The sequence below is a fragment of the Condylura cristata genome, unplaced genomic scaffold (assembly GCF_000260355.1).
Source record: "Condylura cristata isolate star-nosed mole 26May11 unplaced genomic scaffold, ConCri1.0 scaffold00006, whole genome shotgun sequence".
In the NCBI taxonomy this organism is placed as follows: Eukaryota; Metazoa; Chordata; class Mammalia; order Eulipotyphla; family Talpidae; genus Condylura; species Condylura cristata.
Window position 1 is genome coordinate 36,298,565 of NW_004567107.1, and position 17,997 is coordinate 36,316,561.

A 17,997-nucleotide genomic window follows, 5' to 3' on the forward strand; every position below is an offset into this window, starting at 1 on the left:
GGCAGACCTCTCCTGACCCGCCCACTGCTCCCCTCAGCAGTGTACTTCCTTGATCTGCCTGTTCTGCTTCCCACTCTGTCTCTGGTGAATCCTCTCACCCTCCGCATCTCTGGCCAGTACCCCAGTTCTAGATGAATAAATAAATAAATCTTAAAAAAAAAATCTCTAAAAAATAAAATTAGTATGTATACATACCACCAGAACCCTGAACCCCAAAGCTACTGCAGTTGGTTGATTCCAAGAACTCAGGGGTAATTATCTATTTTCATAAGCACAGCATTCATTAGTCAAACTTGCTGGACTGATCCAATTTTCTTACACTTTTTATAGTAAATCAGAGAATGGGATTTAGTGTCATATTCCCTGTTTAATATACACTTCATCTTTCTTCCTCCAAGTTGGCCACTGTGAAATAGCTACCTAGAACACAGCGTGTCCTCCTGAAGGCTCAGATTCTGGAGACCTTTACAGCTTTCACAGCTGAAGAGTATGTGTTACGGCTTTCAAAGCTGAAGAGTATGTGTCTAAATGCTATTTTTTCTATCATATATAGTGAAATTGAAAACATCTTTGTTTCAGTGTTTCCTGTCACATTAATTACAAAGCATTTCTCACTTCCCCTAGAAAACCAAATGTTTTAAAATTTAAAATTCTAATGGAGCTCACTAGACTATTTTTTTCTTTCTTTTTAAAATCATATTGACTACAGATAGGGTTAAGTGACAACATTTTAATTTTTCTTTTCCTGCCAAACAGAACACCCAAATACTTGAGACATACTATTGGGGACCACTTTAAGAAAGTCACTTCAGGACAGTTACACAAAGATTTGACTTACACAACCTACTTTCAATATGAACATGTACAGAAACCGTACACTTACAGCAGCTAAGTCAAGTCTAATCATGGCTCCATTCCAAAAGTGTGGATTTAAAAATTAAATCCTGAGTCCAACAAGAAATATCCCATGTAACTTGATACTCTCTCCCTTCTTGTCTATGCTCTGTTTGCTCTGGCTCTAAATTGGATTAAACATAGCCAACATATGATTGCTTAGTTGAACAAACTCAACTCCTAAAACTAACATAGAAATTCAGAACAAGCCAAGATTTTGGCCTTGCAAATCCCTCTGCAGTGTGAAGATGCTAGAAGCACACTGATACTAGCTTACTTTTCTCCACCCCAAAGCCAATACCTACCTGCCTGGTTCTGAAGCTCTGATTTGTAACCATCTAACAGTGTTATTTTAAAAATTCATTAAAAATTAACAACATGACCTTGGAAAGGTCACACAAAAGCTTTATGTGCCTTACTGACAACGTGCAGAATGCCTGAGGAGTCATCTTTGACAAAACAAATAGTCAAAGCAAACAAAATTTGTAACAGAGGGGCCTGGTGACACAACAGGTTAAAGTACAGCAATACAAAGCGCCCCTCTGCTGCTTAAGCACAAGTTAGATCCGGGGCTAAGGAAATAACCCACACTGCGTGGCAGATCTCTCCTGACCCGCTCATTGCTTCTCTCAGCAGTGTATTTTAGTCACTCTGCCTGTTCTCCTCCCCGCTCTGTCTCTGGTGAATCCTTTCACTGCCCTTGCTCCTCCTGCCTACACCTCAGTTCTGTATACATAAATAAATCTTAAGGCCCTCCCTGGTGGCGCAGCGGGTTAAAGCACAGCACTGAGAATCTAAAGCCACTTCCACATGAGTTCGATTCCCGCCTGCCCCGGAGGTGACCACATGGTGTGGCAGACCTCTCCTGACCCACCCGCTGCTCCCCTCAGCAGTGTACCTCGTCGATCTGCCTGTTCTGCTCCCCACTCTGTCTCTGGTGAAGCCTCTCACCCTCCACATCTCTGGCCTGTACCCCAGTTCTGTATGCATGAATAAATAATTCTTAAAAAAAAAAAAAATAAATAAATCTTAAAAAAAAAAATTGTATCAGAGAGTGTTGCCTATAACATCTACCCAACAAACATTTGAGTACCAGTACAGCATGTAATTTATACCATAGTAGAGATGTTAAAAGCTAAGATTTTACAAAATGGTGTAAAAATAAACTGTTATTAAAAAAAAAACAAAGATTTTAGAATCAAACCATGTACTTAAATCCTAACTACATCAATTGCCAACTAAACGACATTGTACAAGGCTCAAGCCATTGATGACTCATCTTCTTAACTTCCAAAATGAAGAGAAAATGGTCCTGAACTCAGAGTTACTGTAATTAATTAGTTAATTAATGAGTGTATGTAAAAGTCCAGAGTAGTGCTTGGCCCATAAAGTGCTATAAAGTCACTTACATTTATCAGAAATAATCATTATCTTACCCACCCCTTTGCTCTCTGAGCCATTTGCTCTACAGGTGATATGCCTAGAAAATAGGCTAGGAGCCAGGTAATTCCTGCTTATAGCAATAGTAGTGCTAATAAAAAGAAATTGCTTTGTTAGTAAAACATCTTTACTTGCTCAACAACTTCTGAAGAGCACTGTGACATTTTATTAAAATACTACATTTTGGTTGTTTTCAACTACTTTGTGAGAGTTAGTACAAATACAAGAACTAGAATTGCACTATTGCCTGATGCTGACAGGCCTGCTGGATTCACAGGCCAGTTAATGATGGTGCACCAATGTGCAATTTCCAATCAAACATACACCTCTACAATGTTATAAATACCTTCCTGATGCATCCTTGAAAGCCATACCTATGCACATCACGGGCCTGAAGCGGGATACATGTCAATCAAATCATTGCCTGCAAAGGCTAGGAGGAGAAATGCCATAATTTGGAGGAAGCTGCTTACAATGTACTTCTTGGCCTAATTTTTGTCATGGCCAACAATACAGTATTTCAACTAATAAATCTAGGTAATATATGCTGCTTAAATTTATATCATATACCCAAGAAACTGCTAGGGATTCGGCTAAGTGCATAAAAAAATAATCCTTGGCTTTCAAGAACATTTACTTTACATGCATACAAGAAACTGAGAATTCATGGTGGAATATTTCTAAAAGCCAAATGGCGTTATCGATAGAGGTGGGAAAATTCCAGAGAAATCAGTGAACACTGGAATAATCCAGAAGATTTGTAAGAGGTCACAGATAAAGTGTATGTAGGGAAGGATGAATGGCATTCACAGTGCAGACAAAAAGACTTGGAAGTCCAAAGACACCAAAAAGGGTGAACTGGTTTGTTTGTACTTAATCATAATTGTCTCCTCTCCATGTCTTTTCCTCTTATTATTTGCCCACCTATTCTATCTGCCCAATGACTCGGCATTTTTGAAGCATCTAATCCTGTTCAGATTACATAGTTTTCCTTATTCTAATTGCAACTGGGCTAAATCGAGCAGAGGCTTCTTGTTTTTCTCCTCCTTCCTACTTGACTATCCAGACAGAGAAACAAAAATCAATGAATGATTGTATAGGCCTCCATTCATACATATAATGGTTGTAGTTTTCCTTCTTGATATGAGTCACTTATATGTTGTCTTTCTAAGCTGATTAAATTTTTCTTGTATAGTCATCCACCCCAAGGAAAGGAGTGAGTGAGGGGGTGAGTTTTTTCAATTATCTTAAAGGAAGCAGAGCCCAAAAATGTTCCCCTAGGACCAAATTGCATTGCTGAGTACAGAAGCCTTCTAATTCTAGTGTCTACCTGGTCTTATTTGTTTAAATTTCAAAGAATCTCAACCTTGTGGAAAAATTATTCCTTCCCTGATCTTTGTTGTTGCTTTTTTTTTATTGCAGTATCATTGGTTTAAAAATACAGTTTTCAAGTACACAACATTACAAATAAACATCTGTATGTACTATACTATGTTCAACATGGAAAGTTTACCTGTCTGATTTTAATGAAATGTAAAGAAATTCACTAACAATCAACAATTGAAAACAAACATACTGATGAATGCCAAGATTTCTAGGGACACCGAGATAGTAACTTGTATTTCTACAATAGGATAGTTAAATTTTATTAAGAAGGTTGCAATGAAGCTCTGGCACATATATATTTGCCAATGTTTTGGCATTTATTCAGATATTTGTAGACAGGTAACAACCACAAGTACCCATAACTTCCTGTGCTTGTACTCTCTTTGGTACTGTCTCTATAATCTGACAATGTTGGTTAACTATGCCATCAGGAGTATCTGTGCATCAAAAGGAACAGTATACAGAGCATAGTTGCCATTCTATCCATCCCTTCATTCCAAAGCACCTATCAAACACCAATTTTGTGCTAAAGTACACAGTAAAGCATTATGAATGACAGGCAATGGAAAATAAGAATCATTGTTTATGGAGGGTCTACCATGTTCTAGGACTGTAAATTGTAAGTGGCAATTTACATGAAGCATTTCAATAAATTTCCATTTTGTGAAGAAGTGAACACTTAACAAACCACAATATAAAACCAAAGGGAGTAAGCAGCCTATATAATCTACATTATTCCAGATTCTTAACATAGTTCAAGTTAAAGGAATTTGAGAACTTTATGAGGTCTCAGAGTTCCAATTAAAACCTACTCTTCCAGGGTTCTTAATTATTCTGTAGGACATGAAACTAATTACAGTTCCCAGTGGCCAAATTCATTGTACCAAGCATCCAGATTAGAAACACCCAGAGTTCTTATTCAAGCAATTGGCCATAGGAGATATTTTTAGTTGGCTGTACATTTTGCTTACTTCTAAAATGAACTTTTCCAACCTAGTTTTCTTGTGGTAAAAATATTCAAGCACCATTTTCCAACCAGCATTTCTATGAGTGTCTACCACAGGCGAAGGGTAGTGAACATGAAAGTAGTGAAGTCACTGTTGTTGCCTTCAAGGTTAGGTTATTGGAGGAGACCCAGGAGATAAGAGTTATAAGTAAGACTATTACTTATAAGACTTGGAAACAATGTCATAAAGGAGCCAAGGCTTAACTCTGCCTGTGACCAAAAAAGCTGGAGTAGTTTCAGAAACACACAAAGGCATAAACAATATAAAAGACTGGGCAATAGTAAGAACAGACCTAGATTTAGTCCTTAGTTAAGCAATAGAGGGGTATGAAAATTTTTTGGAAAACAAATTAATTCCAACTAGCATACAAATATTCTTAGCAGTACTGTTTGTCATAGGCAAAAGTGGACACAATTCAACTGCCCAACTACAAATGAATGGGGAAACAAAATGGAGTATATGGATGTAATGGATTATTACTCGGCCATAAAAATGGAGTTTTGATACAAATCACATGAAAAACCCTGAAAACATTATGTTAAGTAGAAAAATCAGGTGCAAAATGTCACTTACATGTGTTCATTAATATGAAATATCACAATAGACAAATGTATAGAGACAGAATAAATGAGTGGAGAATAGCTCTCTAAGAGTAAAATCTATTGGGCTATTTTCTGGGTTCAAAACCTCAACTTGGTTATCTAATAAACTCTTTGTTCCCCCATTTAAAAAAGAAGGGAAAAGAAAAAATCAGTGGTTGCTGTGGGATAAAGGAAGATTTGGAAGAGGTCACACACACACACACACACACACACACACACACATGTTCTCTTCTCAGGGTTAATTCCGTGTTTTATAGTTCCCACTCAGATGTCTTCCCCAAGCTCCAGATCTGCAAGCCAACACAACTGACATCTGCAGTTGGATGACCAAAGGGAACCTCAACAGAGAGTGACCAAAATATGTTCTTTGTTAACTTTGGGGTGACCAAAGTTCTGTCTTCTAGAACTTGATAGTGGGGATAATTGATACCATTGCGAATATAATAACACCACCAAATTGTACAACTGTGCTGCTCCCCTCAGCAGTGCACTTCGTCAGTCAGCCTGTTCTGCTCCCCACTCTGTCTCTGGTGAATCCTCTCACCCCTGCACCTCTGGCCTGTACCCCAGTTCTGTATGCATAAATAAATAAATCTTTTAAAAGATGGTGAATTTTATGTTAAATTATTAAAGCAAATAAAAAAATAAAGATGGCTAGAATGTGGAAAGTAAAATCCTCCATATACCCAACTCTACACAATATAGTTTGTATAATAAAAATCACTCTTGAAATAAGATTAAGTTACTGCGGTATTATATCTTCTAAGGCAAACGAACTGTACATAAGTTTCTATAATTTTTTTTAAGATCACTCAAGTCTTTTAATATTTACCAATCTCCATACTATTTGCAATCTCCTGGGCTTACTAAGAAGTAACTAATACTTTTGCTTATTTTTTTAAAGTAATATGAATAGGAATTTATAACCAATTGGAATAAAAATACATACCAATAAGATACTTGGTCCGCAAATATGGATAAATACTCTATAAAAAGAATGGACAGTACAAGAGATATTATATTAATAGGCTGGAGAGATCACTCTAACATAAAAAATAGTAAAAATATTTTGGAGAAGGTACTTGATGTGAGTCTGTCTTAAAGAATGGGCTTGAACACAAAGTGGATGACAAATAGCTGAACACCTAAGAGTCTCACTACTGAAATGGATTTGAAATGATCCAAGAGGCTCCTCAATGTTCACAAAACTGTGTTACCAAACAAGGCAAGTAGTTTGCATTTACTGGTGTCACAAGTCATTTACACTCTAGGCTTCTGTCCACAAGAACTATTCAGGGTCCTGCCTATTGGTGCTCACAAAAACTCACTGGAAAGGACCATTCTTGGAAGGGGGTCATGTGGTTCAATCATTCTGCTTATATTCTGAAATCAATCTCCAAGTCATTTCAAATGGCTAAACTCTGAGTACTTGGATTACTCCCAGTGGCCTGCTTCACAGCACAATCTCAGACTAATCAAATAGTTCTATTGACCATTTTTGTCACATCTTCAGATCAAGTCAAAGGTGTGAATGGAAGGCAAACCTATGAGCAGAAATTGTTAAAGCACAATTATAAGATATGCTGTCTATCTAGGAGAAATTCTGGTCTGAATCTGCAGCAAGAATAGATGTGTTCCTTTGGAGCAACTGCTTTCAGTACAGATTAATAGTGTTCCTCTCCCAAGTAAGGGAAGTGCACTTAGTCTTTATCTATAAGTAATAAGATCAATGCCTGTGAAGGGAATAGGCCTAACATTGACTTGCAAGAGATAAAACCGGACATTTCTGCATCTTTGAAAACCTCCAGGGAAGTCAGTCAAGGTCAGATACACCACAGATACACTGCCTTATAGTTTTAGCATCAAACCACTCAGGACTGCCAAAAAATTCTGCGAATTCATAAACAACTTTACACAACCAGTGGGGCAACTCCAGCCAGGCCCCACAGTGTCGCCCTGGGGCCTCAAAAAGTAAGTCATATCAAGCTTTCAAAAATCTCTCTGGGGAGTTAAGTCTCAGCACTATGAAGCTATTGCCAGCCACTGCAGTTCAAGTTCAATCCTGGGACAGGGAGCTGACCCACATGGGTCAGCAGACTCCACTGTCTCACCTGTTGCTCCCCATCAGCAATGTATTTCAGTAGATCTGCCTGTTCTGCTCCCCACTCGCCAATGTTCCCCACTCTGTCTCTGGTGAACTCTCCCACCACTTATACCTCTGGATTACACCCCAGTTGTATGCATAAGTAAATAAATAAATAAGTAAATTTAAAAAAAAATAAGTAAAAAAAATAAATTTAAAAATAAATAAGTAAATTTAAAAAAAAAATCTCTGGAATTAACAATGTCTCTACAAATCACACATGAATGATTTGGTTTTATAGATCAAGTTCAAAACACTTTACTATCAGGCCCTCCCTGGTGGTGCAGCAGGTTAAAGCACAGCAGTACAAAGTTAAAGCCACTTCAGCATGAGTTCGATTCCCGCCAGCCCCAGAGGTGATCCACATGGCGTGGCAGACCTGTCCTGACCCGCCCGCTGCTCCCCTCAGCAGTATACTTCATCTATCTGCCTGTTTTGCTCCCCGCTCTGTGTGTGTGGTGAATCCTTTCACCATCCCTGCACCTCTGGCCTGTACCCCAGTTCTGTATCATAAATAAATCTTAAAAAAAAAAAACAAAACAAAACACTTTACTATCAACCTACTTTGTGTGAAAATAATTAAGACAATGTTGAGGGACTTTAAGGACAATAGTTTCAGTCATCTTCATGTCAAGAAGGAGAAGGACCCCCTAAAAAGCACACAGACCTTGGGAATTGGAAGGCATAGAAGGGTGTGAATCTTAACTTTGCTATCTACTGTGACTACCGTCAACTCATAACTCTCTGCACCTCCATTTCCTTATTTGTAAAGCAGGATGATGATGCAGGTGATAATTACAATGCTGTCTCATGTCAGGATTGTTGATGTACTTGGCAGAGTGTCTGACATGTAATATGACTTAATAAATGCTATCTTCCTTCCAGTTCACCTTGCATTTGTCAAAGAACTTCAAATCAATTCAGTGAGTGAAAACATTCTATAAGACTAAGTATAATCAAAGGCAAAAAAATAAATTATTTTGGGGAGAGAAAAATATTAACAATGGCCAGTGTTTACTGAGAAATTACTGTGTTAAGTGCTCATACACATTAACTCATCCACCACAGAACTCCTTCAAGGAATTATACCACATTGTACAAATGAGGCTCGGATATGTTAGAAAATTTGTTCAGGTAAGTGACAGAGTTGGGATTTGAATTCACATATTCTAACTTCAGAAGTTGTCCTCTTAATCAAGGAAACACTAGTTTGAACATATATTTGCAAAATTTTACGGGAGGACAAGGAGTAATTTATTTCACCTGGGGGGTGATGGTGAGGGGGATCTTGGGGATGAAGAGATATCAGAAGTGAATCTTGAGGGAAGCGCACAATCTTGTTTTGACAAAACTGAAGTGGAAATTGGGGTCTGAAAAAAACAGAATGAATCTGGACTGAGAGATTGGCCCCAACAAAGTGGAGGCATAAAAGGAAGTGATGTGCTGGGAAATAATGAAAAATCTGCAGGGATGGACTATGGACACATCCTAGTTTAAATCAGTCATAGTAATCCTCCTCCCATTTGCCAAGGGGAAGGATGGAGCAAGAGGAAGTATTGGAAAACCGGTTAGGTCCAAATAATTTTGCAACTATTATGACTTACAGGGACAGTTGGACCTCAGAGGCACTTAGAGAGCCACAGATTACTATTAAAAAGAAAATAATTTGTTTTTGCCTGGTGGCGCAACAGGTTAGGACACAGCTCTCCAAGCTAGTGCAGCCACTTCAGTGTGAGTTTGATCTCCAGCCCCATAAGTGACCCACATGGTGCAACAGACCTCTTCTGTCTAGCCTGCTACTCCTCTCAGCAGTGTACTTCATTGATAGGCATATCGAATAGGCATATTCTGCTCCTCACTTTGTCTCTCACGAAGAATCTAACCACCCTAGCACCTCTGGACTGTACCCCAATTCTGTATGTCTAAATAAATAAATATATCTTAAAAGAAAAAAGAGGAGAAACATAATACTACTCCAATTTCCAAGCAAGTACTGTCAGAAATGTGGGAAAAAATATTATAACATGGAAAGAAAAACAATTAAGAGTTTCCTATAATATCTTAGGTAAGAGACAATGGAGGTCTGGGGCAGGCCAACGGCAATAGAAAGGGTATGCTCAGAAGACTCTCAGAGGAGAAATGGTAGGCTTGACTACTAATAAACGGGGCTGAAAAGACACCATAATTGGTGTCTTATTGGGCAACAATAATTTAGAAATAAGAAAAGGAGAAGGATTCTACTGTCCTTTGAAAAATCATGGTACTTTGGGGAAAAGCAAGGTAGTGGTTAGAGGCATGCTCGGCTACAGTTAACAGAGGTGTAGTCAATAGAGATGTCTGCTTTATAAAAGAGGCCTTACAGTAGTAGCAGTTGAATAGTTAACTATTCAATGACAAAATTTATGTATACATGTAGTGATGTTCAGAAAGGAACTTGCTTGGTACCTCTGAAATCCTTTCAATTTTTTCCTCATAGTCTCAAACAATGTCAGCTGTAACTCTATTTCTCAGATGACAGTATCCAAAAAAGGGAGGATATCTCTTTCCACATCAGTGTCTATTTATTGGGGAAAAAAAATACTCCCCATAGGCCTCTGGGTTGATTTACTGCTTGCCAGAATGTTCTCACTGGTCACTACGAGCTACCAGGAAGCTTTAAAACACACATCTGGCAAAGAGGAATATGATTACTATAAGTAACTTTACCCCATGATATATGTGGAGCCTGGTACATCGCATTCTGATTAAATTGAAGATATGTTAATGGGAAGAAAAAGTTCTGGCTATTGAGTGGGGCTCTTGTCCGCATAGGCACTTTGAACAAAGCCATCTGTCTTCCAGAAAATGGGGATTTACAAGATAATAATGTGATACTTGGGCAGGAACACGTGTTGCTGATGAAAGTCAATCTCTGACTTGGCAGTCATAAGGGATACTTAAGCCAAATTTCCTCTTCATGAGAGCACATTCTGAGGTCCAGAGTTTGGCAGAAAGATAGGTCTTTACTCTCCTGAGCAGAAGGAAAGGATGATACAGGACCACTGTGATTCAGACTGTGAGAACTCGCAAAGCAAGATGATACACTCTCAGGAGAATACAACTTTTGCTCCTTCAACTCTTCCAATCCTTGGGAATTGAATATTGACTCATTCCCTTCACCACGGCTATTAGTTTCCTGCATGCTCAAGTCCTGTGTGTTCTATAATGTCCTACTCAATTTCAGCTTCCTTGTCACCATTAGTATCCCACCATATTATTTAATACATTTATAAACATCTTTCTTTTCCTATTGTCCAATCCAGTCAAATTGACATACCTATTCTGTACACCTCTCTCTATCTCCATTCCTGATCATAACTACTGATGCTTATTGGACATGGGCTACATGCAATATATTCAAAGATTAATTCTTTGCTTCAACAATTCTTTGAAGTAGACTCTAATCGTTATTTTATACATGAGGAATCATGGAAATGGAAATGTTAAATAATTTGACCAAATTCACAAGTGTTAAGTGACAGAGGCACTTTCAAGAGTTCCTGTCTTGGCAAACTATAGATCTGAGGTACACAGCAAGGAAGGGGGGAGGGGAAGGGAGTAAAAAGAGGAGGGAAGAGCACAAAGGACTATGGTGCATGGGCGCTCTGCTGGTGGGAGAAATATGGGGCAACACCTGGGGGAGAAATAAAATATTGTACAAAATGAACAATGATGTAAGAAAATAAAAATAAATAAAAGAGTTCCTGTCTTAATTGATAGGTTACAATGACTCTCCTGCCTTACCCTAATCATCCTTCTAGGACTTTTTGCTCTAAAAACCCTGACTTTTTCTACCTGAGGACCTTTGCACAAACTATTATCTTATCCAGAGTGTCTGTCCCTGCCTTCCATCCTGACTGTCTCCCCTAGTTAATTTCTTATCTTTTGGGGCACAATTAAAGGTCATTTTATACTCAGGAAAACTCTCCACCCCTAGATCAGTTCAAATTCTGCTAAGTCCAAACAGATTCTGTTAATGTATCACTAGATTATCAATTTCATGAGGGTAGGGCAGAAATTGAATGTTTTATTCATCATTAGTATATTTTAAACAACAAGCAAGTTTTAGGTTCAAAACCTAAAGGGACGCATCTTAGCTCCCTTGCTAAAGTGCACCTTCTTTGCGGTCAGCAACTATGTCTCAGTCCTATTATAATGAACATAGCTTGGACTTTGATCCACGTTAATTTGAAATGCATTTATAGCACTGTCTCTGGCATTTCTCAAGACTCAACTTCCCCTTCTGTAAGTGGAAATAAAGGCAAAGTGATGACTAAATGCGGTACTGAAAATGATATCCTCGGTAATGACTTAAAGAAGTACTGAAAATGCCCTCTTGAAGCTGTCTGGAAATGCTTTTTAGATCTTTCTTTCCAGTTACATCCTTGTCTTCCAGAAGTGTCATGACATGATCATGTGCAGTGAGGTTGCATTGTTCATGTTCAGGTCATGTCCCACCCTTTTCACCCAGTTCATCTCAGAAGGTAACTTCACTGGTGGCTGGCCTGGGTGCCACCATATATAAATATGCACCCATGTTGCAGTGACTGAGAGGTTAAGGATTTGCTAGGGGCAAGAGAAGGAAGGGAACATTGTACGTGTTAAGTAGCCACTATGTGCCACATGTTTTTATATATTATCTCATTTAATACTTAGCAAAAGGAAACCTGATTCTATAAATGAGGAAACTGAGGCTCAGAGAGGGTGAGTGTCTTGTTCCTGGTCTCAGAACAAGTAAATGGTGGGGACCTGAGTTGAACTCAGTTTCTCCATTGGACTTGCTCCTGTCACACCAAGGCACTACCTCGAAAATGATTCTCCTCCTTGCTCTTACTCCTAGGTCAAGGCATTAAAAGCTCCAAGGCATCTTTATGTATCTTGAAAGTCAACCTGACTCTCTTGATATAGAAAGATGTAGATATTTAGTAATGTTAGAGCACACAACGTCTCAAGATTAAGTACATATCTGCAAATGAATTATTTGGAGTCTTTCTTTTACAAAGCCACATGCCAGCCCTCCCTGGTGGCACAAAGGGTTAAGTCTCAGCACTATGAAGCTATCTACAGCCACTGCAGCAGTTTAATCTCTGGCCAGGGAGGTCACCCACATGGTTCAGCAGACCTCTCCTGCCTCACCCACTGTTCCCCTTAGCGGTGCATTTCAGTCAGCCTGTTCTGCTCCCCACTCTGTCTCTGGTGAATCATTTTATCCTCCCTCCTCCATTTCTACACCTCTGGCCTATACCTCAGCTCTTGTATGCATAAATAAATAAATCTTTAAAACAATAAAAATTAAAAAGCTACACGTCACCTGAATTGAAAAACTAACGCTGAATTCAAAATGCCCAAGACTAAAATGTTGACTAGAAACAATTTTAATTAATCTAATTTTGAATAAGTTTTAGTTGATGAGTTAAGGTAGTCATGACCAGCCTCCACGTCTAAATGAAATGAAGAGTAAAGTCTAGAAGGGAAAAGGAATAGGACAGAGGATGCTACCCCAATTTGGGCTTGATGGAGAAGTGCACTTCTTGAGTTTGCACAACTGGCTCCATCCACACAACCAACACACTGGCTGCCTCGTACACCCATGGGCCAATCTCTGGGGGCCTTTTTGGAATTACACTGCCAGGGCCACTCCACTCCGGTCTAAGGATTCAGATTCACTAAGGATGATGCCCAAGAACCAGCATCTTGGGCACCTGTAGAGAAGTTTCTGGTTTCTAAGATTTGAGAACAGTTTTAGGAGCTCAGTAAAAATTGGAAGATCATGGTAATTCAGCATATTTATGGGGATGTAATTTTCTTTTTAGAAATTTGGAATTTTAAAATAAATTGTATTTAAAAATGCAAAGTATATAAAAATTGTATCCACTAAATGTAATAGAATCCCACTTTCAAAATGGAAGAAATAATATATACATATATATAAATTTATAAATATAAATTACATATATTGTGGAAAAGGAGATGTGGAATTAGCTACCCTCACCAAGGAGGGAGCAATGAACAATTATTAGATAGATAATTGTCTCTTATGGGGGAACAGCGTGTTTTCTAAATTTATAACCCTTGGTATGTTCCTTAGCTGGGAATACACCCTGAATCAAGTGCTAATTAATTGCACATTTAGGACAGTCTTATTTTGCTTCTATACAATCTCCAGAAAAGGTAATATTTTAGATAAAATGCTTCCTTTCTTTATCTCAATCCTTTTCCCTGGTTAAAGGCAGTTCTCCAAGCCACTGCCCTGCCTAACACTCCACTAATTAAATTATTTTTTGAATGAGAAATAAGTTAAAAAAAAATAAGAGTGAACAGCTTTTTGTCAATAGGCAAACACCTCTCTTTCCCCAGTTTAGTAATCTCTGTTCCTGTGCTTTTGGGGTCTTGCCCAAGCCTAAGGATTCCCTGAGACTTAAAGGTCAGTAACACAGAACAATGATTCATTAGTCTCAGGGTATACTGGAGTCTCCCCATTTGGGAGAGCTCTGAGAATCCGATCACCTTGGAAACAACAGTAGGTTCTCTGAATATGCACAGAGGGAATATTTTTTTAAGCACTATAAGAAAACAAGGCTGAGTTATCCGCAAATGTAAGTCACGATTCAAAACTGTCACTGACTCGGAAGCTTCTCTAGTCAGGAATAGTATTGTCAAGCTGACAAGTCACAAATACTTTTACTAACCAAACTGGTAGTTGGGGAGCAGCTCAAAAATATCCCATCCCTGTCTTTATTTTTCATTCTCAAAGCAGAAAGATTTTCACTTATTCAACTAGCCAGACTACTGTTGATGCAGTTACCACTAGAACAGCGACTATTAGATATCAAGTCACCCATGTCCTTTGTAGAAATCCTGATTCTGGGAAGGAAGTATAGAAAATACACTGATAGAAGACATTTTGAACCTTCAGACGGTGCGGCTTGCCTTGATGTAAGTGGCTATGGGCGTGGAAGATCGGTTAGGAGAGAATAATTTCTCTTGGATTATCCCTACTAGTATTACAAGTTATTTTGTCTGAAACATTAGTCTATTTTCCCTATTGAATAATCAGGTGAATGAAATCAGTTCTTTGCTTGTTCTATGTGTTGAAAGGGGTTAAACAACATCGATCAAATATCTCCTCCTCTGTTATTTTTCTCAACAAATTGAACCAAATTTACGGAGCTCCTGTTGTGCCAGGCACTGTGCCAGACATCGGAGATACAAAGATGAATGAGGAAAAGTCCTGATTTATTAACGATCTCTCAAGAATTGCAGAAGAGGGAGGGAGCCGAGTCTCGCCTGTCGCTACCGCCTTCCCCCTTCCACAACTGCCTGGACGACTGTCGAACCAGTCGTGAGTGTGCGTACTCCACTACTCTGGGTTCTGGGAACACGTTACTCCCTGGCCGGCCCACGAACCTAGCGCCAGTGCTGTCTCGTTTCCAGGAGCCAGACACTCAAGTTCAACTCCGGAGCCACGGCGCCCGCTCAGCCACGCACGGTGGCCGACTCTTCCACCTGTCCGCCCGCCCGTCGGGGTGAGCTAGACCCCGCGCCCGCTTACTTTGCCGCTGTCGCTCACGCCGAGAAGGTGATCCCGCAGCACCTCCATGGGGCAGGTCCAGGTGGAGTGGACGAAAGTCCCTCGGAAGATGTGCGCCAGGGGCGGCATCCGAGCAGCACACATATCAGCGGCCGAGCGCAACGGGGGGTCCGCGAGCCGAGGAGGGCACACCGGGCGGAGACGTGGCTGGGTTCCCTGCAGCTGCCGGTGGCTGCAAGCGGGCACCGCTCTGGTCTCGTCCTGCCCCCGCTTCCCCCGGCAATCGCCTGCCCCCTGCAGGCCGCGCCCAGGGGCCGGCTCGTGGCCTCCTGATGCCAATAGGATTTTTCTCCTGGGAGTAAGCTCCGCACTCCAGTGAGGTGTGGTCTTTCTCTCCTCCCCTGCGTTAGTTTTTGATGTGTTAACTCTTTGAGTTTGCCAAATCTCCGCTCACGTTGCAGTTCCTTTAATCCGTGGTAGCTGAGTCACCCACCCAGGGGGCAGGAGATAAAGGAAAGAGCTAGAGAATTCAGGATTCTACTACCTTTTGTTGGTGACTAAATTTGCTTCTGTTCCCTGTCCTCTAGCCTCCTCCAACTTTCTTTAGCTGGCACACCTAGTGTTGTGTCTGTCAGCTTTCTCTGCCTGCTCAACTCTTGGGGCAATTTGTAGCCAAATCCGGGATCTCTGCAACCCGGAGCACCCACACGATCTGAAGTGGCACATGGCGGAGACGGTGAAAGGTCAGTTAGGCTGCCAACAGTTTCATTTTCAGCTTCTGCTGGCTGCAGAATTTGTTATGACCTGATAGTTTGGAAGCTGGTATTATAGAATTGGATGTTAATTTAAATGCCAAAGTTTCTCTCTTCACCTTGAGGACAATGTTTTGGCCCTTAGTTCCACGCACATACAATTGACGTTCCAACTTTGATTTTTCTCATACCTAAAATAACAAATCTCTTCGATTTTTTTTTTTTTTTTTTTTATTTACTTCCAGCTGTACAGGGGAGAAAAGTAAGTCCTCAGTCAGTTCCCTAGAAACAGTGTGTGGCGTGGCTTCTTGGAAAGCTGGATGAAGGGTTGGGAGACCAAGCTCAAGACACGCGGCTCACAACATCCTGCTCATCCTCAGTTGTGAAAATGGAACTAGGACTGGGTGGCTGCTAGGACTTACCCTAGGTCAGCATTTCTTCCTCCTGCTACATCCACAAAGTCTTTTATGTAGTTTACCTAGAAGCATAGGCTGCTCCTCCTGCCCTTACCGTCTCCTGTGGACCTTCACATGCGTCATACTTCTCATCGAGGTCAAATGCACACTTTTCAGCGTAAACTTCCCCTACCATCAACCTAGTATACACACCACAGCCCCACAAAGCTTTTATTCCATGTATGTGTCTTAATTATGCCGTTGCATTTTTCATATCCATCCTCACTTTCTTCCAGTTTATTTCTGCTTCCCTCTACACACATACATGCAGTGATACAAATGCCGAAAGACCAGGAGTTTTATGCTAGGAAAGTGCCTGTTGTTCTATATGTATTAACTAAATAAATGAATTGATGGTTTTTCTGGAGAAAGAAATATTTATACAATAACCTGTTATCGACATTTATTTGGGCTCCTCCATCATGGATTCATTGCAGTATGTAGGCAAGCTGTCTCTAAGTTGCTGCTTTTATGGCACAGGGCTAGTTTACATAAATGGTTCACTCTCTCTCGGTTCCTTCACCTCCCTGTGTATCAATATCTATGGTGACCAACTCATTCCAGTTTATGGAGGACTTTTGGCATTGTAGCACTGCAAGTCTCAGGATTCAGGAAGCTCTTCAGTCCCAGAGGTGGTTGGCCAAGGACTTGAGATAGGAAGCCCTAACATTGATAGCATTGCACCTGCCTCATGTAGACATCAGCACTTTGTCCCTGTCATTTTCTCCTGATTCTGCAGCTTAAACTGCCTCCTTTTAGTTCCAATAGCCAACACCTGAAAACATCCTCTTACATACAAATTTCTGAAAGAAAGATAAAGAAAATGCCTGCGTTTTAAAAGAGGAGTCAATTAAATGTTTCTAAAAGATGTATACATTTATTTAATGAAAGCAATCAAAATGCCCAACCATGAGACTAGTTTAGTGAATTAGAATTTATCTACTCTGTAGAATATTTTATAATTATTAAAAACAATGTGGACATATGTAGCCACATGAGACTTACATATAATAAAATTTTAGGTTTTCAAAAATACATTCATACTACGGTTAAAATCATGAAAAGTCTATAAGCTTATGAGCTAGAATTGAAAAAGTATACCAACCAGGGGTATGACTCTGACAATGGAATTGCTAGGGGATTTGATTTGATGCTTATTTGATTTGATGCTTTGTGTTATGGGTGGTTTGCGAAATGAATGATCATGAGCTAGCTTTAAACCAAATTAGTCTTCTTGAAGAAGGAACGATCATGGGTCTCCAGGTGACATGGTGTTCGCTCTCCTCAGGTAAGACCTCTTTGGTTGGCCCTCCCTGGTGGTGCAGCAGGTTAAAGCACAGCACAAAGAAGCTAAAGCCACTTCCACATGAGTTCGATTCCCGCTGCCCCGGAGGAGATCCACATGGCATGGCAGACTTCTCCTGACCCGCCAGCTGCTCCCCTCAGCAATGTACTTCGTCCATCTGCTTGTTCTGCTCCCCACTTTGTCTCCGGTGAATCCTCTCACCCTCCACATCTCTGGCCTGTACCCCAGTTCCATATGAATAAATAAATAAATCTTAAAAAAAAAAAAAACTCTTTGGCGCAGTACACAGTTCTGCTATACCAAGTTGTAGGTATCCGCTCAGAATCCAGTACTTCACACACACATGGAGAATTCTTAGATTGCCAACTGTTCTCATCTATTCTCCACCCTCAGACTTGGTGACTCCTTTAAATTGTTGACTCTCCTGCAATTTCTTTTCCCA

At 40.1% G+C, this 17,997-nt stretch overlaps 1 protein-coding gene across 1 annotated transcript in view; it reads right to left on the reverse strand.

The window, feature by feature from the left end:
- GDA (guanine deaminase) overlaps positions 1–15,357 on the reverse strand; it is a 74,203-nt gene extending 58,846 nt beyond the window's left edge. Inside the window, exon 1 of the mRNA XM_004677571.2 lies at positions 15,064–15,357. Coding sequence (XP_004677628.1) covers positions 15,064–15,186 — 123 coding nt within the window. The 5' untranslated portion in view covers positions 15,187–15,357. The remainder of the gene's footprint in view (positions 1–15,063) is intronic.
- Positions 15,358–17,997: the final 2,640 nt, after the last annotated feature.